The sequence below is a fragment of the Geotrypetes seraphini genome, chromosome 3 (assembly GCF_902459505.1).
Source record: "Geotrypetes seraphini chromosome 3, aGeoSer1.1, whole genome shotgun sequence".
Lineage (NCBI taxonomy): Eukaryota > Metazoa > Chordata > Amphibia > Gymnophiona > Dermophiidae > Geotrypetes > Geotrypetes seraphini.
The window spans coordinates 110,491,792-110,519,298 of NC_047086.1; the positions used below are offsets into that span (position 1 = coordinate 110,491,792).

The following is a 27,507-nucleotide window of genomic DNA, read 5'->3' on the forward strand; positions in this document are numbered from 1 at the left end:
GGAATTGGCCCAGTTGCCTAGGTCCCTCCTGTGGGTTGGGCCTTAGGCACATGGGCCTAAGGTCCTGCTCACAGGAGGGGCCTAAGGCATCTGGGCCAATTCCAGTGGGCCCAGGCGCCTAAGGCCCCTCCTATGGGCGGGGCCTTAGACACCTGGCCCAATCAGGCCATAGGCCTGCCATTTGGAGGATGGTGGGCCTGGCAGGCGGATGTGCTTGGGACCCATCCGTCTGTCCAACTCAATGTAAGTGTGTGTGTGGGGGGGTATTATGGGGTTCGGGGGGAGTGATCATGGGAGGGTGCGCTATTGGCAGGAGGGCCTGGGATCCCTCCTGCCCATATTTTAAGGGGATGGGGGGGGGTTGCCTCGGCAGGAGGGGTTGGGCTCCCTCCTGCTGGTATTGTCTGGGGGGGGGGGTCGCAGGAGGGTAGGCCATGGGCAGGAGGGCCTGGGATCCCTCCTGCCTCTATTTGCAGGATTTGGGGGGGTTTCAGGCGCTTGCGCCTCAGCAGGAGGGGATGGGCTCCCTCCTGCCGATATTGTCAGGGTTCCGGGGTGGATCGCGATAGGAGAGATTGGGCATCTCCCTTGCCGCAATCATGATCTCTCCTGTCATAATTTGCTGCAGTTTGGGGAGGATCGCGATCACGGCAGGGGAGATGAGGCATCTGTCCTGCTGCGATTGTTGCGGGGGGGATTCTGTAACTGGTGTTATTTTTGATTCCGGTTACAGAATCCAGCTTTTAGGTGAAGGACTGGCCCCTCCTTCGCCTAAAAGGTCTTGTTTTGGGCGTTTGGGACTTGGGCTATTTTTGGATTGATATTGTGTTCTAAGGTTAGATGTAGTGGTGGTCTGGGCAATTAAACTGCTGAACGTAGAGGTAGGCCATTCTCAAAAAAAACCTCATTTTGGATGTTTTTTTTGAGAATGGACATTTTCCCTGCTGCTACTTTCAGCATTTAGGGCCTTAGGCCAAAAGGGGACTTAGACTTTTTTTTTTATTATGCCCCTCCACACTTGTGCTTTGACAGTATAAGATATATTAGAAATGTAAAACTACAGCATTAATCATATTAAAAGCAACTTTATTTAGAATACATCAAAACAGGTAAAATATTACAGTATAAAGTCGTCCCATGGTCATTCCTAAATTGATACATACTGATCAGGCTGGGTTTATTCATAGCAGACAAACGTTTGATAATATTAAGGCGGCCTTGAATTTGCTCTGACATGCACAGCGGGAGGGTGATCCTACTTTAATCTTGTCCCTGGACACGAACAAGGCGTTCGAAAGGGTCAATTGGGACTTTCTTTTTCAAGTGATGAACAAAATGGGGTTTAAGGGAAGATTTATGCAATAGGTTAAAGCTTTGTTATATTTCTCCATTGGCTAGCTTGAAAGTAAATGGGCACTATCTGGATTCATTAGAACTGCAGAGGGGTACGCGGCAGGGGTGTGCACTCTCTCCATTATTATTTGCTATTTCTATAGAGCCTCTGGCATGTGCTATCCGTGCTCATTTTGGTATTCGGGGTATTGCTATAGGTCACCGAGAGAGTAAAGTTTTGCTTTATGCAGATGACATTTTGTTGCTTCTGCAGAAACCGGAGTTCTCTCTATGGGAAGTATTTTGCTGTTTTCAAGCCTATGCACATGTCTCAAGCTTCACTGTTAATATGGTAAAGTCTGAGATTTTAAATGTGACTGTTCTCCCGGAGACGGTTGCAGTGTTACGGCATGATTTTTCATTTCGTTGGGTATCCTTGTCCCTTAAATATCTAGGGGTTTTCAGCTCTATGATGCTAACTATCCAGAACTGTTGAGTGGCTTATATAAATAACTAGATGGCTGGGATTACCTTGAGTTGGACTGGCTGGAAGCTGCGGTAAAAATGATGCTTCTACCGTGCTTACTATTCCTTTCTATGGCTTTGACGATTTCTCTTCCAGATGCTTTCTTTTGTCGTCTTAACAGAAAAGTGTTTGCTTTCATTTGGCACAAAAAACCTTGGGTGCGACATGCAATTCTTTATCAGCCAAAATTGCAGGATGGTATGGGGCTGCCATATTTTTTTGGCTATCAGGCTGCTCATTTACAGGATATTGAAGCCTTGTGTTCTTATTTAGATCAGCTCTGGATTCAGATTGTTCAGAAATGTTCACCTAGTATTTCATTATGGAACTTACCATGGGCGCCTATTAGTATCTTAAGGCAGTATCTCCATGAACCTAACCTGTATTTATAACATACCTTGGGTGTATGGTATCAGGTGCAGAGACAAATGTTTCTTGATAGATTGTATTTTGCTCAGATGCCTGTCTGACACCAGGGTTTTTTTTCCAGGCGGTGAGGAACCATTCCGCACACAATGGACACATTAGGTGAAGTGTGGACCATTAGGTGAAGTGTGGACCAATACAGGTATGTGTTCATTTGAGCATTTGTAAGACGAGTTTGAGATGATTGATGTTGATTCCTTTTTATAAACTCAATTATGTTCCTTCTTACATAAAAATGCTTTTTGAGATCTTTGTTTAAGAATTACAAAATTGGAACGGGCTCTTTTGATGGGCACTGGGAGAGGGGGAATTTCTAGACTATCAGGCACTTTTGGCTCGCAGCTCCCCTGCAGACCCTTATAAAACTCAATGGGAGTCAGATCTGGGGATGACTCTTTCTTTATCTGCTTGGTGATACCTGTATAAAATTCTGCTTGCCACTTCCACATCCTTTGCTTTCATTGAAAATGGATATAAAATTTACTATCGCTAATACTATATTCAAATTCTTTATTCATTTTTCCATCTTACATCAAGAACACAATATTACATCATTTAAACCTTATAAACATCACATCGCTGATACTAAACCCTGGTTAAATTGTTCCAGATGTATCAGTCAGGGTCAACACTTTGTTGGCGCGAGTGTGGCCAGAGGGGTGACTTTTGTCATGTGTGGTGGTGTTGTTGTCCATTGGTCAGATTGTACTGGCGGGAAGTAGGCAAGTTGTTAGTAACTATAGTGCGTAAATACTGCCCATTGTTGATATTTTGTTGTTTGCTCAATGCTCCAATTCTGGGATTTACGAACTCGGAGCACAGATTTGCTTTACAACTTTTTTTCGGCAGCACGTCTGGAAATCGTTACCTGTTGCAAGCAAAAGGGGTTGCCTGATATGTGACGAGTGTGTGCTCGTCTGGATTACCTACAACAGGGATCTCAAAGTCCCTCCCTGAGGGCCGCAATCCAGTCGAGTTTTCAGGATTTCCCCAATGAATATGCATTGAAAGCAGTGAATGCACATAGATCTCATGCATATTCATTGGGGAACTCCTGAAAACCCGATTGGATTGCGGCCCTCAAGGAGGGACTTTGAGACCCCTGACCTACAACTTATGTCTAAGTTGACAGCTATCCGTCGACACACCCTCCCACTTTATCATAAAATTTGGGATTCTTATTTGACATGGAGATCTGAAGCTTGAATGTTCTCTCCTTTAGTTTTTGTATTTTTATTTCCTTTGTTATTGCCTTATTTTTTGAGACCTGAGAACCCATGTGTATATCCGAGTGTTGGATGTTCTTTGGATAGGAGAGGGTGGGAAGTAAGGGTGGGCTTCAGTGTGGAGGATTGGTTGTTTTGTAGATTCACAACTGTTATATTGTAAAGATATATGATAATAGCTGATTTTGTAAGCTGTATTGTGAACTGGTTGATTATTGGGTTGTAATTTGAAAATGTTAATAAAAATATTTTGAAAAAAAAAGTCAGCCCACCTTCCTATGAAGAAGTCTGCCTTCATGACTCGCCTGTACATCACCAATTTTATTTTAACGTAAAAATCAGAATTCAGTCATGATCCATCTGCATCACTTGCCCAGCTTTGGATTGATTTCTTTCCAGATTCTTTCCTCTATTTTAGTAGTGTCATACTCTTTAAGCATATCAAACTCCAACCAAGGCATGGCCCACTTCTTTGCTTCTTCCAATTTTTCCTTTGTTAAGTAAAGTTCAAATTTGATTCCCTGCACTTTGTACTTTGGTCGTTCCCAGCGTTTTGACCATGGTCTAGGCTTCATTTTAACTTTCAGCTGTGATGGTTGGAATAGAGAATAAGAGAACATATTATGAGCATTAAATTTTTTAAAATGCATACAATAGCAATTTTCCATATCAATACAGTACACTAAAAACTGCAAATAAAAAAATGTAGTAAACAGTAAAATATTATTTTACAGAAAATATTGCTATTTCTTTCTAATGATACCTACTAAATGTATATAGTTTAATCAGGGTAGGCCAAAAGAAAATGAAGTGAACATTAAGGATGGACAAAGTCAAATCTTTAGAATTTGACGTTTCCCAGTTAATTTACTAAGGTAACAACTTTCTAAAGTATGAAACATTTGCTATTTTTCAGTTTCATTTGGCACTTTATATTTTACTATGAACCATATTTACTAATTTTTGGAAAATAATTATAAATAGGGTTTCTGATTCTAGGGTTTGGTTTTCAGACTATTAGGTACTTTCCCAGACTCAAAAAACAGGGTTTAAAAACATTCTCCACACACACACACCCTCTCATATCTGTCACCACCTGTTTCAACTCCTTGAATCAGCAACTGTTCCCTCCCAGCCCATGCATCAGCTTCTTCCTTCTCCCACACCTATATCAGGTGCTTAGGGTAGATTCTATTGTGCCCCAACACACAAATTTACAGCATCAGTTCCTCTTCCCAATCCAGTTCTCCTTCTCCAAGCTCCAGCAGTCAATTCCCTTCTATCCTCCTCATTATCTACCAGTAATGCTCCTTTTACCACTATAGCATCTACTACCTTCCCCAAGCCCCAGCAACAGCCAGCAGCCCCTTCTTCCATCTGCCCAGGGCTGGCATGCTTTTCGGAGGCTCAGGAGCTTATGGCTTCTACCGCTCAGTAGGTATTCCCCGATCTCGTGAGAAGTACCTGCTCTTGCAGTACTGCCAGCAAGAAGAAAACCATGCTGAGCAGTGGGAGGGGCGGTCTGCCCCAGGCGCCATCTTGGAGGGGGTGCTGGCACCCCTCCTCCTCTCTACCCCCGCCATGCATGTGCCTTCACTCCCCCCCCACCGTACCTCTAGCTCTTCGCCAGGGGAGGAGACTAGAGAATAACACAGGGAAAAAAATTTGTCCCTGTCTCCGTGAGCTCGGTCCCCGCCCCATCCATGCAAACTATCTGATCCCATCCGCACATAGCTATGATTTTATAATGAATTTATTTTATTAAAGCATAAAATGAAACAATATTCTGTACAAGTGTCATTTTATAAACACAAATAATATACAGAGCAAGGATCAACAAAATCCATCTCCCCCCCCCCCTTGCCTTCACTTAGATCCCCTCCACTATCGAGAAAACTGAATAAGCCAAATTATTACAAAATGCCGCAGTCACACATGACAGGAATAGTGTTAGGGGAGTGCAAATGCCCCCTGGTCAGAGAGCCCCAAGCCAGCTGGAAGCTAAAGAAGCACAGCCTGGACTTTGCAGTCCCCAGTTATATCTAACACCAGCTCTAGCAGGATACATATTTCAAATCTGATATATTCTAATCACAAAATAGAAAATAAAATTATTTTTTTCTACCTTTTGTTGTCTCGTGATTTTATTCTTCAAATCATGTTGGTCTCATGTGCTGGTCTCTGTTTTCTTTTGTCTTCTCTTAACTCACTTGTCAGGGTCCCTCTCCAGCACCATGCCACTTTCCTCCCCCTTGCATCCCCTTTAAGCTGTCCCTCTATTCCAGTGGTCTCAAACTCGCTACCCGAGGGCCACATGCGGCCCGCCAGGTACAATTTTGAGGCCCTCGGTATGTTTATCATAATCACAAAAGTAAAATAAAAGTTTCTTGATCATATGTCTCTTTAGCTATAAATGACAATATTATTACTAAGACTTAGCCAAAAGTAAAGCTTTATAAACTATAAAGAGTTTTACCTCATGCAAAATTGTCATTTCTTTAACAAGACATTAACTATTTTTTTCTGAGGCCCTCCAAGTACCTACAAATCCAAAATGTGGCCCTGCAAAGGGTTTGAGTTTGAGACCACTGCTCTATTCCCTCCTCACCGCCATATCCAATATTTCTCCCTCTCATCCTTCTCTTCCCTATGTATCTCTACCTCACTCCTCTCGCTCTCTTCATGCCCAACAATTTCCCTTTCCCCATGTGCACCATCTTACACACTCATGTCCAACAATTCTCCCTTCTATTCCCTTCCTTGTGACCCAAGTTCATGCCTCCTCCCTTCCTTCTGTGTCCTGAGTTCATGTCCCCCTCCCTGCTTTCCAGCCTTTGTCCCAAATTCATGCCCCCCCCATGTCCCAACGCTTTCCTCCCTTTGTCTCAAGTTATCCCCTCTCTCCCTTACTTGTTCCCTTCAGGGCTGTCCAGCTGGGCAAGCCCCCCTTCACCGAAGTGGAAGGCTTCCCTCTAACATCAGCTCTGGTCAGCCTTTCTGGTCAGCCTAGGATCCAAGTTACCTCAACCATCCTCCTTCCAGCTTGACTGCTTCTTCTTGTCTTCAGCGGCACTTGATTGCCAGGACATCGGCTTTTGGGTCAACTACGTGCAATGGCTTCCTTCCGACGTCAGCTCTGATATCAGAGGGAAGCCTTCTGGGTCGGTTTCAGAGGAGGGGGGGCCTGTTTATAAATGGAATCCTCAGCGGCGAATGCATTGGGTGCAAGGGTGGGGGACTGTTCCACCCACGATAGGGAGGGTGGGTAACTGCTGGACTGGCAAGGGGGGGGCTGCTGCTGCACTCATGATCATGAGGAAAGCTGCTGATCCAGAGGGGAAGGAAGAGAGGCAACGGCAGATCTTTTACTGCGGAAACAAGGCTGTTCACCACTCCGCAGGGCAGTGAATGGCCTTGTCCTGTACCTGCGGCAACCAGTTAACTGTTTTCCCCGTTCCGGCGGGTTACCCGTGGGTAACATTCACCATGTCATTCTCTAAAGGAGACTCTCATATAATTTTACAATTCTTTCAATATTAGTACATACCATCCTACAATTAAATTCAAGATTGACTTTTTCTGGGGAGTAGTCAATGTTCTAGACACAACAGTTTCTATCAACATCTCACAGGATCCCACAGTCACATGGAAAAACATTCAACTTAAGAGATCATTCACATGCTCATTTTCTTATTCAATGCAAAAAGTGCAAAGAAGAGTGCTACATTGGTGAAACAGGCCAGATGCTACAAACTAGGATCAATTTACACAGATATTAAAAATTGCAATGCCAAGCATGATGTCACGTCTGTCGGACAACATTTTTGTAAAAATGGAACACTGCACCAATGATTTTAGGACAATCCAAGAACGTAAGACCCTTGAAATCAAAATGATGAAATATTTTTATACCCACCAGAGAGTTGACAAAGCAGTTTAAATTTTGGAAAGGCATTGGCTTTCTTCCCACTACAAAGAAATTCAAACTGCTTTGTCACCTCTTTGTCTCTAACTACCACTGAAGTGCTTTCATGGTGGTGTTGGGTGTAGGCGCGATGCATGTAAAAGGCAGGCACTGAAAATGTAGGCCTTGAAAACCCTGGCCTACATTTCTGGCATGTATCTTTCCTGAAGGTGTGATTCTATAAATGGCGCCATTTATAGAATCCAGGCCAAAATGCATTAAGTTAGTCCAATAAAATGGTATCACCTTATTTCCTTTATGATTTTGTTTTATTTCTATACATTACCTTTAAATAGTGAACTTACATGGCCACAACACTGTTTCATTCAATTTGGAAAAAAAAAATCCATGATAACAAGAAAAACAGTAAAAAAGTCATATGAGGCACAAAAGGATTGAAAGGGCTATGGTTAGAAAACATTGCTTCACAGAAAAGGTGGTTGTATGCACAGCCACCCAGTCAAGGCAGCACTCAAGAAAATATAAAAGGCAGGGAAGGGGAAAGCATTGTTGGCTCGGCTCAAGCCCTTTTTATTTATAGCTCAAAGTGAGTTACGTTCTAGTACAGTAGATATTTTCCTAAAAAAGCACAGGATCCTTAGTTACGTAAGGAAGAGCCAGATAGCAAATGGGATCCACAGCACTGCAGCAGAAGTTAAACTGACTAGGCTGCCTGGTCCTTTTTTTCCCCTCACACTCAGATTTTTATACTAAAAAGAACTGCTACCTGGTTTACAGGAATCTCTTCATTGACAGGATGAATTACAGGTTTCATATTGAAATCAAAGGTGCTATATTCTGGAAGTGCATCTCGCAAATACATCAAGTCGTCGTCTAGTCTCTTCTCCAATTTTAACACCTGGATCTCCTGAATGCGAGGACTGTACATATCATAGCGTATCTCAACCCCTGAACACAAAGGCAAAATCCAATACAAATACCACTGTTAAATTTCTTTACCATGCGGCAGATTCAAAATACCAGACCTTAGTTTTGACTTTTAAACAGTAGCACGTAGGCTATGTGACATAAGTGAGCAAGTAATGCTAAATACCAAACTCATTTGGTTGGGAGGTGTAGGGAGAGCAGAAGCAATCTTTCAGTCTTTCCTAGCAACTATGAATAGGCAAAGTCAGCTGTTATGCAATATAGCCAGTCAATGCCAATATTGAGCAGTTGCTGGCTAAGTTTAGAGGCCACATAGACCTGCCTAAAGAGCAGGTCTGTCTCTGGCTGCTAGGATTTATCTGGCCAGCCAATGAATATTGGCTTAATTGGCTATTTATTTATATTCCGCATATCCTACAATTCTATGCGGATTACAAATTATTCAGGTACTCAAATATTTTCCCCTATGTATTCCGGTGGGCTCACACTCTTATCTAATGTACCTGTCCTTATTTCTATAGGTAAATCATTCCAAATAACAATAGCAGCATATGTAAAAGAAGAATTAAATTGACATTTAAAACATATACCTCAAAGGGAGAAACTGCAATAAAAATGTATTACGCAATCTATTAGATGAATGATGCAAATGTGAAACGAACAAAGTGAGATGATCAGAAGCCTCTGCCCTTTATAATATGATGAATCAGACAAACAGTTAAAAACTCTAAGGGGCTCATAATCGAAAGAAAAATACATCTAAAAACCCATCCAAATTGGCACTTGAATGACCTAAAAGACAGGTATCCAGAGACTTTTTAGGCCTCTGAATCCTGCTGTGCGCCCAGAGCTGAAAGGGCCATTCTTGAAAGAGTGGTTAGAGCGGGATGTAGGCCGACTTAGTCGTACTGCAGGGATAAACGAAAGTTTGATGGGACTGCCTAGATGGAACTTATACATTGTGACTTAGGCAATCTAAAAACAGGTCTAAGTGCCCATAATGTATCCAAAGTGACCAGATAACTACAGCAGGGACAAAGCACACTTCCCAGTAATCACTGATCCCCCCCATAAAAATCAGAAAACATACATACCTGCCTCCAGAACATCAGCACCTGGTATAAGAAAGCCTAGTACAGCTTCACAGAGATGACTTAAGTAGTCTGGGGGTGGGCTAGTGATCTATAGAGTGGAGGACCCAGGCCCATAAGCTACTCTAACTACTACATTCATGGTGAAAAATGTGAGTCCACCAAAACCCTACTGTACTGCCATATAGGTGCCACCTGCAGCCGTAAGGGCTATTGGATTGTAGACAGGTGGGTATAGTGGGTCTCATTATGACCTATAAGGGAGTTGTGGTGAGATGTTTATGTGGTATCCTTTTTGTGAAGTTCATAGCAGTGCCATATAAGGTGCCCCACTGCTCTCTTGCTATGTCTGGGTGGCCAGTCCATCACAATTCTGGCCCTTCCCACATCCAAAAGATCTTGTTCTGGGTGTTTGGGACTTGGATGAATATTTGGATGAGAATATAGTATAAAGATAGATGTCCTGGCGGTCTGGACGATCAAATGCCTGGACGTACAGATAATTTTCGAAAAAGAAAAAAAAAATATTTGGACATATTTTTTGAGAATGGACAGCTTGGCGCTGCCAACTTTGGCGACTAGACCCTACGTCCAAATTGGACTTAGACGTTTCTTTTGATTATGCCCCTCCACACGTTTCTCTATAGGCAGCCAATGAAGTTTCATATAAAATATAAAAACAGTATTGTATCTCTTCAGACCATATATCAATTTCATTGCAGTATTTTGAATCAGCTGGCCATCTCATACTAAATATTGGTGGATAGCTGGCTATATGCTATTTGGCCGGCTAGGAGCTTTTCATCTCTGGCAAACTAGCACCAAATATCTTTTAAAAGTCTACAAGCCATCTGATGAAAATAAAAGTATTTATATAAGCCATCTATATCATTCATCACACCAATTTCTGGGAGCCATTATATAAAATGTTTATAGTGATTGTCTAGTCACATTAATCACAGCAATGCAATGCAAAAATAAAAATCTTTAATGCCCATTTGTCCATCATTGATTGCCTTCTTCTCCTCCACTGGAAGGTAGGCAAAAAATGGGCAGATTTTGGTTTTAGTGCAGCAGTGGTTAGGGTAGTCTGTAACTTTGTCTTTCATCAATTAGAAGATCACTATTCTGTCAAAAGACAGATTAGGAAAGAAGAATGCAGCTTTGCAATATTTCAATCCACACAACCAGCAAACTAAGCTGATTTATTTCTCTGTAACATAACACAGATACTAAAAAGCAGGATTCCTACTCCAGACAGTATTAGAGCTCTCTGCTAAGCCCCACCAAAGAGCTTTTATTCCTTGACAGATAAATCAAGCAGCATGGCACTCCTCCAAATTACATAAAACTTTGGAAAGGTATATTGCCATACACAGCTGGAAAGTATTTGCTTGGTGAACTGCTGCCCTGTGTGGCACAAGCCTACCGCCCCCAAATTGGATATATCACTGTTCATTTTTTACTTCAGGTGACCAAGGGCAATAGATTTATGTTCCTTAATGAATGACACCTGTATAAGCAAGAGCCAAACATACAATTATCTTCCCAGTTTCCTTTAAACTCAGTTTATTCCCCACTTTTAAAGCAGAACTTAAAGCTGTCAACATGCCTTGCCCTTCTATGATATTACGCAGCACAAATGTAGCTCCGAGTCCTTTTCCTGATCGCTGCGTGCAGATTCCTACAAACTTGTTTACTTTGCCGCTGGCATGTGGATCCGACATGGTCACAGCAAGAATACTTCCTGTTATTGGAAAGCAGAAAACAAAAATGTAACAGTGCCGCAATAATGTTTATATACAGGGTTTGAGCAGTATGATCATTTGACCCAATGTGATTTCGGAGAAAATACCAAAAACACAAAAGGTGGAACAAAAGTTCCTGGACGCTCAGGTAGCTTCTGGTGCAAATATGTATTATTTATAAAATGTCAAATACAAACTCTGTTTTATCCAAGTTGTTTTTATTTGACATTTTGAATATAAAAATATTTGCATCAAAAGCTACCTGAGCGTCCAGGAACTTTTGTTCCACCTTTGTGTTTTTGGATTCTTCTCTATTATTGTGCAGCATTGGTTCTTTTTAACCTTCGCTTGGTATTTGCTCTTCAGAGAAAATACTTCACAGGAAAAATTGTTAAGCAATGTCAGAAATCTAGGGAGAGACAGAGAATTGCATGTGCTCATTCAGTGAACCCTCCAAAAAATCATAGAAAGCGTAAAGTACTTTGTGCGGCTTCTATGCAAACTAAAAATAATGACAGATTGGCAAAGACATTTCTTCAACTGTATACAAATAACCATCCACAGGCGTTGGGAATTAGATTTAATTACTTAGCTTTCCCAAATCCAAATGCAAGAGTTTACAAATTTGGGTGCTATAGCTATTTCCCTGCCCTAAAAGATTTAAAATAGGTTATCCTTGAGGCAATGGAAGGTGAAGTGACCTGCCCAATGTCACATAGAGCATCAGGAGGAGAATACTGTGTTTTCCTAGTTCTCAGTCCATTACTCTAACCCAGTGATTACCAAACCTGTCCTTAGGGAACTTCAGCAAGTCAGGTTTACAGGATATCCACATTGAATATTCATGAGAAAGGTCTGAATACCAAAGAAGCAGTATATGCAAATCAATCTTATAAATATTCATCCTGGATATCCTAAAAACCTGATTGGCCTGATTCCCCCAGGACAGGTTTGAGAATCTCTGCTCTAACTACTGGGCTGAATCACAGATACTTAAAACCTAGTAATCCACAGACTGTATTAAGAGATAGGAAAAAAACCCAAAATACAACAAACAAACCCCCAAACCAGGAAACACAAAACATATTTACTCACCTACATAGAACTCTGGAATATTCAACAATTTTCTTCTTGCTACCATATCTATTCTTTCAAGATAGTATTTAAAAGGGTCTTTTCTACTTCTAGGTGGGATGAATTCAGGGCTCAAGAACCTGCACAATAACCAGAAAAATATGTAAGCAACCAAGCTGTTTTGAACAAATCATCATTCATAGGCCAACCACCTGCAGTCAGTTATCATACCAAACTCCACATCTAGTCTATGAAGGAAATTTACTACAGTAGGATAAAGCAAATCTCAAAACCAGGCAAGGAATGACCTCCCATCCCTTCCCCAGATTTCCTAATCCCCCACCTCTAAAATGTAGGAGCAATGTCCAATCATGCCTACCTCCAGCAATTCCTCCCCCCCCCAACCACATACACCTTATTTGGCAGACTGACCCCTAGTAGTGTTTTGGTACATACCCTAGAAATAAGATGCTGCCATTTTGAAAGATAGTATTGCTCTTGCTTTTTACAGGTGGAGCTGGGAAGGAATACCCAAACAGGATGTAGGAAGTGTACTGCGGGGGTGAGGGGGGAGAGAAGCGATTCAGAAGTCCAAGCTGTGGGGGAGAGGAAATCACTAATAGTGGAAACACTCAGGAATATTCAGGCTATTGACCCTAGAGCCCTCTCCACCGCTGCCTCATCCCTCTCCTCAGCTACTATATCATACAAGAGTGTCAACCAAACTGTCCTCTCCAATAATATCATTCTCTTCTCTACTCCTCCAATTTCATGCGTCAGTTGCCAAATCCCCATCCCTGGATGACCCCCTTGCATCTACTACCTGCACTCCTGTGTCCGTTACTTTGGACCCCTCCCTCCCTACTTTTCTTAGCTCCAACCCTCATAGTTTTTTCACCTCACTACTCAAAGCACCCTCACCTCCTATCCCCCCTTCAACTTCTCCCCAGAATAAGGCAGAGTTCTTCTACAATAAGATCCAAAAGATTCACCTTCAGCTCTCAACCAGGTTGCCTCCCCCTCCATCTGTCCCTTCTGCTAACCTCCTCTCAACACCTGCCACCCTCTCCTCCTTCTCTGAAATCACTGAGAAGGAAACCGCACATCTCTAATCCACCAAACCCACTACCTACTCCTCCGATCCGATTCCCACTTACCTACTCAGTGCTAGCTCACCCACTGTCATCCCTCCTATCTGTCACATCTTCAACCTATTAACTTCCCACCTATGCAGAGCCAGGAAGCAGAAGCAGAAAGGCAGTATGTTTACTTCACTCACGTTGTCAACAGCCCAAAGAGCAGCAAAAAACAAACCACAAGTAGTAAGGACCCTTTCTGGGACCACATAGAATCAGAGGAGAGGGACCTGGATCCTCTAATCTAGCTACTATTCTACACCACAAAGACGTTTAGTTCAACTTAACCAGTGGCAACTGACTAAGGAGCTACTGTGAACTATTCAGTCCAGGAGCTGAATGGTCTGTCAGTTGAAATCAGAGAAATGCAGAGCTTTCTGAGGCTACATGGTGCTCTTAAGGGGTAAGTAATGAAGAACTACTTTGGTTTTCTGTCTCCATTCCCTGGTTGACCAACGTAACCTAAGTTCTGGACTGGTGTGGTAAGGACGCTAAGAAAAAGCAAAATGGGGCTCCTCAGTTGTTAGGGGGCATGTTAGAAATAGAAAGTACAGACGATGCACATAAATTTAGTAATACTAAACAGTCTCCATACCCAAGATCCTATAATCACTTTGCTTACTTCCTTTGTGATGACTGAACCATTTTGTTCACAATAACTGGTTTTGGAGGGGGTTGAAACTGGGAAGGTTCATCATCTCCAATACTCAAGAATCTGCTGGAGGAATGCAAGGACCCTTAAAAGACATAAAAAGAACTGATTTATTTATTCATTCAGTTTTCTATACTGTTCTCCCAAGGAAGCTCAGAACGGTTTACATTGATTTATTCAGGTTCTCAAGCATTTTTCCCTGCCTGTCCTGGTGGGCTCACAATCTATCTAATGTACCTGGGGCAATGGGGGGATTAAGTGACTTGCCCAGGGTCACGTCACAGGGAGCAGTGTGGGTTTGAACCCACAACCTCAGAGTGCTGAGGCTGTTGCTTTAACCACTGCGCCACACTCTCAGATACGTTTCTAGCAACAACAGAACAAAAACAGATTATCTTCCAGAAATGAAGCCATTAAGATAGTTGTATTATACTACTTAAATTCTCAAAATTTAAAAAAAGTGTGTTTGGTACAGTGTGGGTAGAGCAACAGCCTCAGCACCCTGAGGTTGTAGGTTCAAATTACATGCTGTTCTTTGTAACCTTGGGCATGTTACTTAGGCCTACATTCACTAACAATAGCGGCTCAATTGCTGTTGGCCGATTTTCCAACAGCGATTGATTCACTATTAAGTTTGCATGCAAATGATTTGCACATAGGTGCAAATCATTTGCATGCAAACTCACCGACTAAATCGCTCAGTAAGTGATTGAGACACGCGCAGAGTCCTAACAGTAGTGACAGGGGAAGCAGCCTCCTCTCACTGTTGTCAGGACTTCTGCTGGGTTGTTGTTTTTTTTCATGGCACAGATATTTTGCATGTATTACACAAGCAAAATATCTGTCCCATAAAAAGAATAATTAAAAAAATCCCCCACCGCCGGCCCTCCCTCAAAGATCCCCGCAAACAGCGACCCACAAATGGAAGGAGGGATGCCCACTACCTTCTATCAGACACTCCCCCCACAAGCTGAACTTTTAAATATGGCAGGAGGGATGCCCACTCCCTCTTGCCTTCAGAACCCCCCCTCCCCACCATCGCCCATCCCCATACCGGTACACCAGGGAGGGGCCTTAGGCCCAAATTGCGTAGACAGCGGCCGGAGTAGGAGGGTCTGAATGAGCACCCCTCTGCTCCTGACTTAAAGGTATAAGGGGAGGAGGGGCCCGACAGCAGGAGGGGGTGGGCATCCATCCTGCCATATATATCTGTTTGGCGGAATACATGCAAAATATCAGTCCATTTATAGCAAAAAAAAGGGGGGATACCAAGATGATCAAATATCTTTTCATAGTGAATTAACAATCAAATATTAATTGTCATCACAACTTATAAGTTATCATAAATATTGTTTAATATTAATTTCTACTATTAGTTTTTATCATAACTACTTACAATTTCTCTTTTGAATAACTAAACTAGGGGTGGGCATATCATAACTATACAGATGTCAATCTTCAGAACCTATTATGATTTATATATCATTTCAAGTCTCCGTCTTGTATGTGTTTATAATCATTTATGCCCACCACCACCTACCATCCCTCATCTTTTTTTCTTATCTATTATTTATTAATATCCCAACCTTTTAATACCCATAAATAATGTATCTGTAAAACCATTTATATAGAACCTATAACTGGAGAAATTTTACTTCTTATATATAAGGCAACATTTATCTTAGTGGATCCTGCCACCGTCAACGCTGACAAGTAGTAAAGACTGCCGACACCCTTCCTTTTTGTAAGCGTTTCAATCTAAAATTGGTCTTCCTTGGGGGATATTAAACATGCGTTGCCTCTATTCATCAAAACATCTTCAGCACCTTATTTAGTTATCATGATTGCCGACCATATGGTGTTGTCTCTGCACAATGTCGTAAAAAGATTTTAAAAAATCTCTTTTCTGGGATCACTTCCAGCCATATTTGTGTAGTTTTTCAATGATGACATTCCCTATGTGTAGGCAAGCGTTGTGAAGAATGGGTGGCCCAGCCAAGAGCAACTGAGGTCAGGTTTTGTTTATTTTTCTGCACATTTTTTTGCAAAAAAATCACGATAATACACTGCTGTGACAATTCTTCCACATGAAACTTTGTCTGTAATGATATGATGCCTTCATGATCACAAGCAAAAATATTCGTTTGTTTGACTTTTGATTGAGCTCATCAAAATTTTTTTGGCTGTGGGGAAGATGGAGCTCTTCACTCGCCATTGAAAAATTACACAAATACGGCTGGGAGGTGTTACCTCATGCTCCCTACAGTCCAAGACATGAGTCCACCAGACTTCGACCTTTTTCCAAAGTTGAAACAACCTATGCATGGACATCATTTTGCATCTCTGGAAGAGCTTTTTTCTGCCAGTACCCGAGCCATTCGGCAACTGAACAAAAACGGTATCTTGGATGGGATAATGAAGCTTCCCGGACATTGAGACATGGTCACTGCAAAGCAGAGAGACTATATTGAAGGATTGTAAAGAAATACTTGAAAAAAAATAGTATACATTATTTATGAAATGACCCTCGTAAAAAGTTGGGTTATTAATAAATAATAGATAAGAAAAAAAAGATGAGGGATGGTAGGTGGTGGTGGGCATAAATGATTATAAAGATATACAAGACGGGGACTTGAAATGATATATAAATCGTAAGAGGTTCTGAAGATTGTCGTCTGCATAGTTATGATATGCCCACCCCTAGTTTAGTTATTCAAAAGGGAAAATTTGAGTATTTATGATAAAAACTAATAGTAGAAATTAATATTAAATAATATTTATGATAACAACTTATAAGTTGTGATGACAATTAATATTTGATTGTTAATTCACTATGAAAAGAATGCTAGGAATTATTAAGAAGAGGATCACGAACAGATCGGAGAAGGTTACCATGGCGCTGTACCGGGCCATTTTGCGCACTCACCCGGAGTACTGCGTCTAGCACTGGTCACCGTACACGAAGAAGGACATGGTACAACTCAAAAGAGTCCAGAGAAGAGCGACTAAAATGGTTAAGGGGCTGGAGGAGTTGCTGTACAGTGAGAGATTGGAGAAACTGGACTTCTTCTCCCTTGAAAAGAGGAGAATGAGAGGGGACTTAATCAAAACGTTCAAAATACTGAAGGGAATAGATTTAGTAGGTAAATACAGACTGTTCACCCTCTCCAAGGTAGGGAGAATGAGATGGCACTCTCTAAAGTTGAAAGGGGATAGATTCCGTACAAACGAAAGGAAATTCTTCTTTATCCAGAGAGTGGTGGAAAACTGGAATGCTCTTCCGGAGTCTGTTATAAGGGAAAACACCCTCCAGGGTTTCAAGACAAAATTGGACAAGTTCCTGCTAAACTGGAACGTAAGCAGGTGAGGCTGGACTCATTTAGAGCATTGGTCTTTGACCTGAGGGCCGCCGAATGAGCGGACTGCTGGGCATGATGGACCATTGGCCTGACCCAGCAGCGGCAATTCTTATGTTGATCATCTTGGTACCCCCTTTTTCTGCTATAAAAGATTTAGATACGGGTCTGATGTTTTGAAGGCATTTTTAGTATCTTGAAGGTAACTGTGTTACCAACAGGTCTGCCATTTTTTTTTCATCAGTTAGGTTACAGCAGTTGGGTTTTTAAGATCATAAAACCCAATGGAAAATAGCCAAGCAATGTAAGTGAATCAATTGCTTGGCTATTTTGCATGGGGTTTTACTAATCTGTATGGCCGGAACGGAAAATGGGCAATCGAGGGGGAAAACACACGTTTGTGAATTGGGTCGGTTAGCAACAATTGCTGACTTTAGTGAATTGGGGCCTTTATCCCCCATTGCCTCAGGTACATCAAATAGTGTGAGCCCACCTGGACAGATAGGGAAAAATGTTTGAGTACCTAAATGTAAACCACCTAGGCTATAAATGGTATATAAATACTAAAAATAATAAATAATGCAGTCTTGGGAAGTAGTTGACAAATCCAGAGCTGCCAGATTACCTAGTTTCACAAGGTAGACTTTTTTTGTCCAGTCCTGGTTTAAAATTCAAATTCCAAAGCACTGTTGGATTTCTAGCCAGAGCTTTGCCCATTGAATCAGTGCTGCCAGATATCACAATGCAGCCCGATAAGGTTGTCTGAAACTCAGGCCTAGCCTACAATTTCCCTCCTGGAACTGGATAACTTGGCAGCTGTGCAAATCTCAGCCAAATCCTTAACACAAATGGTTTTTACAGCCCAGGGACAAATAGATACTGTATGTTATCTCCTTGCAAATTATCTAAAGACTGGAAGATCGGTGAATGAAGGGAGAGCAATTACTACCATTCAGCTTTGATCACGGACTTAATTAGGAACATAAAAAGAGGTAAAATTACACATTTCCAGTCACATAAAACTTTTAAACCGACAAAGCATCCTGCCGTAATACTCACAATTCAAACGGAACCCGGAGAAGAGCTGAACTTGTAACCGCCTCCTGCAGGCCGCCATGTCTTGCACAACCACTGAGCATGCGTGCGCAAGCGCACAAACAAGCAGACAGCATTCCAACAAAGTCAAACCTAGGCTAGAAATCTGACGTCAGTGAGTGGAGGGAGGGGGGGGGGGAGGTGGTAAAAGACGGATCCTCCGAATCTTCCCATCATTACTAGCGGAAGCAGCAGCTGTTTAAAAGTGGACTGCACTGCTGTCATGATTTGTCTGCTGCTGCTGTTCGCGCTATGCGGGGGACGGATTGTACGGATCCTCTCGGATCTGGGTAACAAGCGGACTGTGATCACGTTTTGAACTGCCGCTTTCAGTATGCGGCGACGAGCCCCTGCACTGCCGTGCTCTGTCCTCTGCCTGGTTCCCTCCCTCTCTGACATGCCGTATCCTGCGGGGACAGGACCAGAAGACAAGACACGTCGGGCACGGGAGTTTGCAGAGCTCCTTGCTTATCTATATACAATTGACTTTGGTGCGGCTATGAGAGGTCTATTGGTTTATGGGGAAGAGAAAGAGTAAGCAGGATAATGGTATTACTCAGTGGTCTCAAACTCAAACCCTTTGCAGGGCCACATTTTGAATTTGTAGGTATTTGGAGGGCCTCAGAAAAAAATCGTTCATGTCTTATTAAAGAAATGAAAATTTTGCATGAGGTAAAGCTCTTTATAGTTTATAAATCTTTCCTTTTGACTAAGTCTTAATAATAATATTGTAATTTATAGCTGAAGAGACATATGATCAAGAAACTATTTTATTTTACTTTTGTGATTATGATAAATATACCGAGGGCCTCAAAATAGTATCTGGTGGGCCGCATGTGGCTCCCGGGCCGCAAGTTTGAGACCACTGGTATTACAGTATTATTCAGGAAGGAGGAAAAGAGATGTGCTGGAAATTGTGGGGCAGGCAGAAAAAAGAAAGAGATAGGGAGAAGGTAAGAGAAATAGTCTAGAGCAGTGGTTCCCAACCCTGTCCTGGAGGAACACCAGGCCAATTGGGTTTTCAGGCTAGCCCTAATGAATATGCATGAAGCAAATTTGCATGCCTATCACTTCCATCATATGCAAATCTCTCTCATGCATATTCATTAGGGCTAGCCTGAAAACCCGATTGGCCTGATGTTCCTCCAGGACAGGGTTGGGAATCACTGGTCTAGAGATCAAGGAAGCAGGGGAGGAAAGAGACATAAAGGAGGTGATTAAGGGGAAGGGGGAGATGCTGGAAATCATGGGAGGGAAGAAGGAAAGGGAGAAATGCAGGAGTTTTGAGGGGGAGGGAAAGAAGTGTTAAACTTTAGGGGAGGGGAAGGAAGTTAGAAATGCTAGACAACACAGAGGAAGCTTGAGAGGTAGGGAATGAGAGAGATGCTGGATGCCATAGTGGAGATACTGAATGAATTCTTTGCTTCTGTCTTTACAGAAGAAGATGTAAGAGATCTATCTGAACCAGAAATGGTTTTTAAGGGTGATGATGCAGAGGAACTGAAAGAAATTTCAGTGAACCTGTAAGACATACAAATCCAAATTGGCAAGTTAAATAGTGATAAATCACCTGGACTAGATGGCATACATTGCAGAGTACTGAAAGAACTCAAAAATGAAATTACTGATCTCCTGTTAGTGATCTGTGTAACCTGTTGCTAAAATTGTCTGTAGTATCTGCAGATTGGAGGGTTGCCAATGTTACACTGGTTTTTAAAAAGGGTTCCAGGGGAGATCTGGAAAATTACAGACTGGTAAACCTGACATCAGTGCTGGGCAACATAGTTGAAACAATTATAAAAAAAATAAAATTGTGGAGCATGTTGACAAACATGATTTATCCCCCCCCCCCTCTTTTACAAAGTCACGTTAGACTTTTTTATCGCTGGCCCTAGCAGCATTAGCTCCAACGCTCATAGAATTCCCATGAGCATCAGAACTAATACTGCCACGACCAACGATAAAAAAGAGGTCTTACCTCACCAATTTGCTTGACTTCTTTGAAGGTGTGAATAAACATGTGGATAAAGGTGAGTCGGTTTATGTAGTGTATCTAGATTTTCAGAAAGCTTTTGACAAAGTTCCTCATGAGAAGCTCCTGAGAAAATTAAAGTCATGGGATAGAAGTCAATGTTCAGTTGTGGTTTAGGAATTGGTTATTGAACAGAAAACAGAAGGTAGGGTTAAATGGCCATTTTTCTCAATGGAGGAGAGTAAATTGTGGAGTGCCATAGGGATCTGTTCTGGAAGTAGTGCTATTTAATTTATTTATAAATGGTCTGGAAATTGGAATGATGTGTGAGGTGATTAAATTTACAGATGACACAAAACTGTTCAAAATTGTTGAAACGCATACAGTCTATGAAAAATTGCAGGCAGACCTTAGGAAACTAGAAGACTGGGTGTCCAAATGGTAGATGAAATTTAATGTGGACAAATGCAAGGTTATGCACATTGGGAAGAATAACCCAAATCATAGTTACCAGATACTAGAGTCTACCTTGGGGGTAGACCAAGAAAAAAAAAGAAAAAAAGATTTGGGTGTCATTGTAGACAATACTCTGAAATCTTCCACCCAATGTGCTCCTGCGGCCAAAATAGCAAACAAGAAGCTAAAAGGGATGGTAAACAATATTATGAATGTTATAATGCCTCTGTATCGCTCCACGGTGCAACATCACTTGAATATTATGTTCAGTTCTGGTTGCCTTATCTCAAAAAATATATAGCAGAACTTCTGTAGAAAAAGTTCACAGAAGAATGACCAAGATGATAAAGAAGATAGAACTTCTCTCATATGAAGAAACACTAAAGATGTTAGGGGTCTTCAGCTTGGAAAAGAGATGGCTGAGGGGAGATATGTTTGAAGTCTGCAAAATCCTGAGTGGTGTAGAATGAATAGAAGTAGACCGATTTTTTTACTTCATCAGACATTACTAAGACTAAGGGACACTCGATGAAGTTACAGGGAGATAACCAATAAGAGGAAATATTTTTTAAAACCAATAAGAGGAAATATTTTTTCACTCAGAGAATAGTTAAGCTCTGGAACGCATTGCCTGCCAGAGGATGTGATAAGAGTGGTTAACGTAGTTGCTTTTAAAAAAGGTTTGGACAAGTTCCTGGGGGGAAAAGTCCCCCCCCCCTCCTCAGTCCACTTGAATTTCACGACACTGTGATACTTATAAACTGTTATCTTATCGTAATTATTTGTTGTTATGTTCTATTACATGCGGCCCATTTCTAACAGGGCCTCTCGGACATCAACAACCAAAATGTACATCTTAAACTCTTGCTCAGCAATTTGTATTTCTATTTTCCTGCTTTCTTAAAATCTCTGCTCACTGTATCTCCTCTGAATATCTGCTTACTGTAATTCATTGAATGTCCAGCTCTCATGATTATTGTATTGTATTTCCTCTGAATATCTGCTTATTGTATTCTGCTGAATGTCCAGCTATCTTGATTGTAAACCGCCTAGAAGTCGCAAGATTGTGGCGGTATAGAAACATAAAGTTATTATTATTATTATTATAATCTGCTGTTGAGAAAGACATGGGGAAGCCATTGTTTGCCCTGGATCGATAGCATGTTGCTACTATGGAGGAGGAGGAGGAGGAAGAATGACCAGAGCATCCATCACACTCACTTAAGGGTGTGAAGTAAGTACTGGATGGCCTTTCTTGCAACTGCTTGACTTCTTTCTGCTCATTTATTTATTTATTTATTTCAATTTCTATCCCGTTCTCCCAGAAGCTCAGAACGGGTTATAAGTAGACATTCACAATCGTTTGAAAACAGACTGGTCATGACAACAAATAGGTTACAGTAGACAATAACAGAGCTTATTCTAGAGACCAGACTGGTCATAGCGAAGAGTTTTAGGAGAAGTATATCAAGGAGGCAGTTTTTAATGGCCCGATTGGCGGAAGAGGAAGGTCTTTACTGCTCTGTGGAAGGTCATCAGTGAGTCTAGCGACCTGATCTGTGTGGGTAGTCGGTTCCATAGCTGAGATAAGAAATGGCAGTAGGATCTTTTGTACGCCATACTCATTTGGAGGGATCTCCCTGCAGGAATGCTGAGTCTTTTTTTCTGCTTTGGAGTGGAGGGGGCAGTTAGGGGTGTATAGGCGTAGCTTGGATGCTATGTAGGTTGGGGTTTTTTGGTAGAATCTCTTGTGTGTCATGACCAGGGCTCATGGTTGGTATTTACCTTCTGTTCTTTGTTGCAGCTTTCCTGTTCTGTGATGTTGTCCTTTCTGCTTCTGACTTTCGTGGCACATAAGAATAGCAACTGGGTCAGTCCATAAAGCCCAGTAGCCCGTTCACACGGTGGCCAATCCAAGAAGTAGCAATATTCCATGCTACCGATATAGGGCAAACAGTGGCTTCCCCCATGTCTTTCTCAATAACAGACTTTGGACTTTTCCTCCAGGAACTTGTCCAAACCTTTCTTAAAACCAGCTATGCTCTCCGCTCTTGCCACATCTCTATATTTGCTGAAGGCACAACATGATCAGTTCTCCCAAGTAATGGGAGATAGGTAGAAACCTCCAAGTGGATGGGCATGTCTCTTGCAGGTTCAATCTTTCTTCCCTTCTAGCCCTTACCTGTACTAGAGGGACTGATAGATTTTTTTGCAGACATCTGCAAACAGTCTCAAATGATTAAAGCCTCAAGTTATATTTATTTATTTAATAGACATATCCTGCCTAAAACCTAAGTGGGTTACAAAGTACATACATATGATATAATATTAGACAGGCTGAAAGCTCTCCTCTGTTTTTAGACCCATTATTTCTTCCCCTCCCTCCACCCTCATTCCGGCATATGGACCCCTCCTTCCCTCCCTCCGTATACTTCTACACCAGGGGCCTTATGGCAATTCTCATGTTCTTACTACTATTTATCATTTATATAGCGCTGTATCATGCTCAAAAGAACTTACAATCTAATTGGACAGACAGATTAATCCTATATCTCCTATTTCCTTAAAAACAGTGCTCTTTTTCTATTTAAAAAAAGGCTTCTACAAACAGTTGTTTAAAAAAGTTTCTTAAAGTGCTGAATATTGTTCATCAATCTCAGCTGCTGAAATGGTTCTCAGCATATTTCACCTGCTGCAAATATTTCAGAGATAAACGTTTTGACACCTCCGATCTTATAGCTTGCAACAGGTACACCCATACATCACCCTTATCTATAGGATTAGCAAACTAACTGGCATCCCAGCTGCCAGTGGCGTACCAAAGGGGGGGGGGGGGAGGTCCGCTCCGGGTGCAGCCTTGGGGGTGCACAGCCGGCCAGGTCCCTTTACCTTTGTGGCGCTTCTCCCCACCCCCGCCCGCCCAGCCGACCGACAACAGGCCCGGTCCGACAAACCTCCCTGCCCTGTGGCCGCAAGTCTAAATTACCTTCTTACAGCAGCTGGAGTATTGAAGCTTCGTGTGGCTGCCGTAAAGGTAATCTCTGACGCAACCGGAAGTTGCGTCAGAGACGACCTTTACGGCAGCCATATGCAACTACAATGCTCGGCTGCTGTAAGAGGTCACAAGCTAGGGGGACAAAGAAAAGAAGGGGGGTCTCTTTTGGAGGGCTTAAAAAAGGCTTTGAAAGTTATGCAGGTGCTGGCCGATATTTAATGCCAGCACCCACTTAGCTTTTGAGCTGTCCTAAATTTGCCTGTTTAGCTATGCAGGGATTGGCAGTGAGTATTGCCTGCACCTGCATAACTGCTGACCCCCTCCTGGTAGCACCTCTAACCAGCTCCCTTTTCTTATGGTTCGTCAAGCTGATAATCACTGGTACTGCTCGATTAAATGCTGCTGAATATCAGCAGTTGGGCGGCCATAAGTGATTTAAGCGGGCAGGAGCCTCTTCCACTTAAATTGCATTGAATATCAAGCCCAATTGTTAATTTTTTTAACCACAATTCTGTCTTCTTTATACATTTATCTCTAAAATATTAGTCCGCCCAATATTCAGAGCTATTTAGACAGTCTGGAATGGCTCCTGGCTGGCTAACTAGCACGTAGCTGCCTAAGCGCTAATATTCAGCATGAGATGGCTGTTGAATATGAGTGGATAGCCGCTAATGGATAGCCAGTTATGTTGTGCGACTTAGCTGGCTTTTCACGAAATTCAGACCTAGGTCGAGCAGCTATACTGCTCAGCTAAAATAGCAGTCCTATCTTTGGCTGCTATAAACCTAGCCAGCCAGCACTGAATATTGACTTAGCCGGCTAACGCTGGGTTTTACTAAATAATAATAATAATAATAATAACTTTATTTTTCTATACCGCCATAATCTTGCGACTTCAAGGCGGTTCACAATGAAGAAAAGCTGTACAAACAGCGAATTACAGGGTATAGGTAGATAAGAGAACATTGAACGGTCAGTGAAAGTACAAGGTCAGTTACAGGGTCAGTGAGTTACAAGGTTCACAATAAGTAACACTATACAATCAGCGAATTGCAGAGCGGATGTAGATAAGAGAACATTGCATGGTCAGAGAATTACAAGGTGCAAGATGGATTAGAAGTAAATATACATAGGTTGTTGAATTTACTTGTTTCCATATTACATTAACAATGATCGGGCACCAGCGGGAAGCTGGGTAACGATTGTGGGGAGGATGTTATGGCAGACAAAGAATAACAGGTTCCTATTATGGTGAAGAAGGAATTCGGGTGAGGTGAGGTGGCTCTAATTGTGGGGGAAAAGTCTGGCTAGGGTATGAATTTCTTAAACAAGGTGGTTTTTAATTCTTTCCGAAAGACACTGTAGGTCTGTCTAGCGACATCAGTGAAGTAGCCTAGCCAAGTTTGCTGTCTACCGGCTTGGAACTTGAATGTTCTGTCTAGAAAGGTTCGATATTTGCAGCCTGTGATTTTCGGGTAAGTAAAGAGGTTGCGGTTTCTGGTAGACCTGGTGGAGCAGTAGAATTCAAAGTGAGGTAGCAGGTAATTGGGGGCCATTCCCCAGATTAGTTTGTAGCAAAGGCAGGAGAATTTGAATTGAATTTGTGCTTCAATTGGTAACCAGTGCAACAGTTTGTAGAAGGGGCTAACATGATCGCTTTTCTTTAGTCCGAATATTAGGCGGACGGCCGTGTTGTGAACTATTCTCAATTTTCTCATGTTTTTTTTAGGTATCCCCAAGTAAATAATGTTACAGTAGTCCAGGGTGGATAGAATCAATGACTGTACCAATATTCTGAAGGATAGAGGGTCAAAATATTTTTTTTATGGTTTTCAGTTTCCAAAGGTTGAAGAAGCATTTTTTTGTCACCAAGTTTATGTGATCGGTCAAGTGGGTATCCAGGGTGACTCCCAGTATTTTTATAGTTTTTAGTATTGGGTAGTCGTGGCCATTTACATGTATTGTAGTTGTAGTGATTTTTTCATTTGGGCTTGCTAGGAAAATGTTTGTCTTTTCTGAGTTAAGTTTCAGTTTGAAATTTATAGTCCATTGTTCTATTTTGGTCATGATGGAGGAGATATGTTTTGAGTTAGCTGTGATCACGTTTGTTGTTGGAATTAGTATAGAGATGTCGTCTGCGTATATATAGTAAGTTAGGTTTAACTTTTGTAATAGGTGACCTAGGGAGGAGATGTATATATTGAATAAGGTGGGAGATAGGGGAGAACCTTGAGGGACTCCCAAAGGGCTTTTCCAGGATTTCGAGTAATTTCCTTCATGGACCACTTGATAGTATCGTTTGGTTAGGAATCCTTGGAACCAGGTTCACACTCTTCCTGATAGACTCATTTCGTCTAGGCACCTAAGCATTATTTCGTGGTCCACTAGGTCGAAAGGGCTGCTAAAGTCTAGCTGTAGGATCAGGGCGCTGGTACCTTGACTGAAAAAGGTCATATAGGTGATTAAGGAGAGAGCCTAGGACTGTCTTGGTGCTGAATCATTTTCTGAATCCTGATTGGTGGTCGTTTAAGAGATTGAACTTATCTAAGTGGTTTACTAATTCCAGGTTGACCAGCCCTTCCAGCATTTTGGTGAAGAAGGGGGTGCTCGCTATGGGTCTGTAGTTGGACGTCAATGTGAGTGATGTCTTCTGGTCTTTGGGGATAGGTGTGATTAGGATGTGTCCCATATTTTCCAGGTAAGTTCCACTTTTAAGAGAGTGTGTTGCCCAGTTAAATAGGTCCCTTTTAAATTCTGGTACTGCAACTTGCATGATCTGAGACGGACATTCGTCTAATAGACAATTAGATTTGGCGTATTTATTGAAGAGTGTGAGGAAATTGTTCCAATCTGGGGGCCCGAAGTGGTTCCAGATCATATTGACACTGGGTTCGCTTTCCTACGATTTGAAATGGAATTCGAAATTGGGTGGAGGAGGGAGTATTGAGGCTCTTAAGTCGATTATTTTTTTGCTGAAGTGGTTGGTGAGGGTGTTGACCGTTGGGATCTGATCGTTTTGATTCTGTAGGATCTGTGTGGTGTCTGTTATTTTGTTCACTAGTTTGAATAGTTCTCTACTGTTTGTATTGGCTGCTAGAGGTTTTTAGCACGAGCCAGCAAGGTAAATGCTCTGATGCTCATGTGCGCGTCGGAGCACTCAAAAACCTCTAGCGCCGTTTAGTAAAAGGAGCCAAAAAATATTCGATGTCAGTCGTCAGAAACAGCCCAGAATTGAATATACTGGCTTAGCACCAACCGCAGGAGTCAGCCTGGCTAACTCCCAGGGTCTGAATATCAGGCCAGTGTGTTTTTAAGAGCCCAATAGTATCTCAGTTGTAATCACCATCACACATGATTCTGTCCTTCAACATCATTGTAGCATTGTGAAAATGCTGAATATCAAACATAATGATCTTAATAGGAATGCATTGATCCTAAATCATGGGTCTTCAATAAATCTTTAAAAAATGTATAGTTCACTGTGATACTCTTTTCTTTCATCGGCAGGAAGAATTTTAAACTTCCCTCTGCTATGTTTAACTCACCATTGACATCTAGGAAGTTTTAGAT

General features: G+C 41.9%; 1 protein-coding gene across 1 annotated transcript; it reads right to left on the reverse strand.

The window, feature by feature from the left end:
* Nucleotides 1-1,069: 1,069 nt before the first annotated feature.
* MRPL19 (mitochondrial ribosomal protein L19) lies at nt 1,070-18,634 on the reverse strand. The gene is made up of 6 exons (XM_033938763.1): nt 18,479-18,634; nt 14,034-14,148; nt 12,297-12,415; nt 11,066-11,200; nt 8,202-8,383; nt 1,070-4,097 (listed from the first exon to the last, which is right to left on the reverse strand). Exons 1-6 carry the CDS (start codon nt 18,534-18,536, stop codon nt 3,876-3,878), a joined length of 831 nt encoding a protein of 276 aa, XP_033794654.1. The 5' UTR covers nt 18,537-18,634; the 3' UTR covers nt 1,070-3,875.
* Between the last annotated feature and the right edge of the window lie 8,873 nt (nt 18,635-27,507).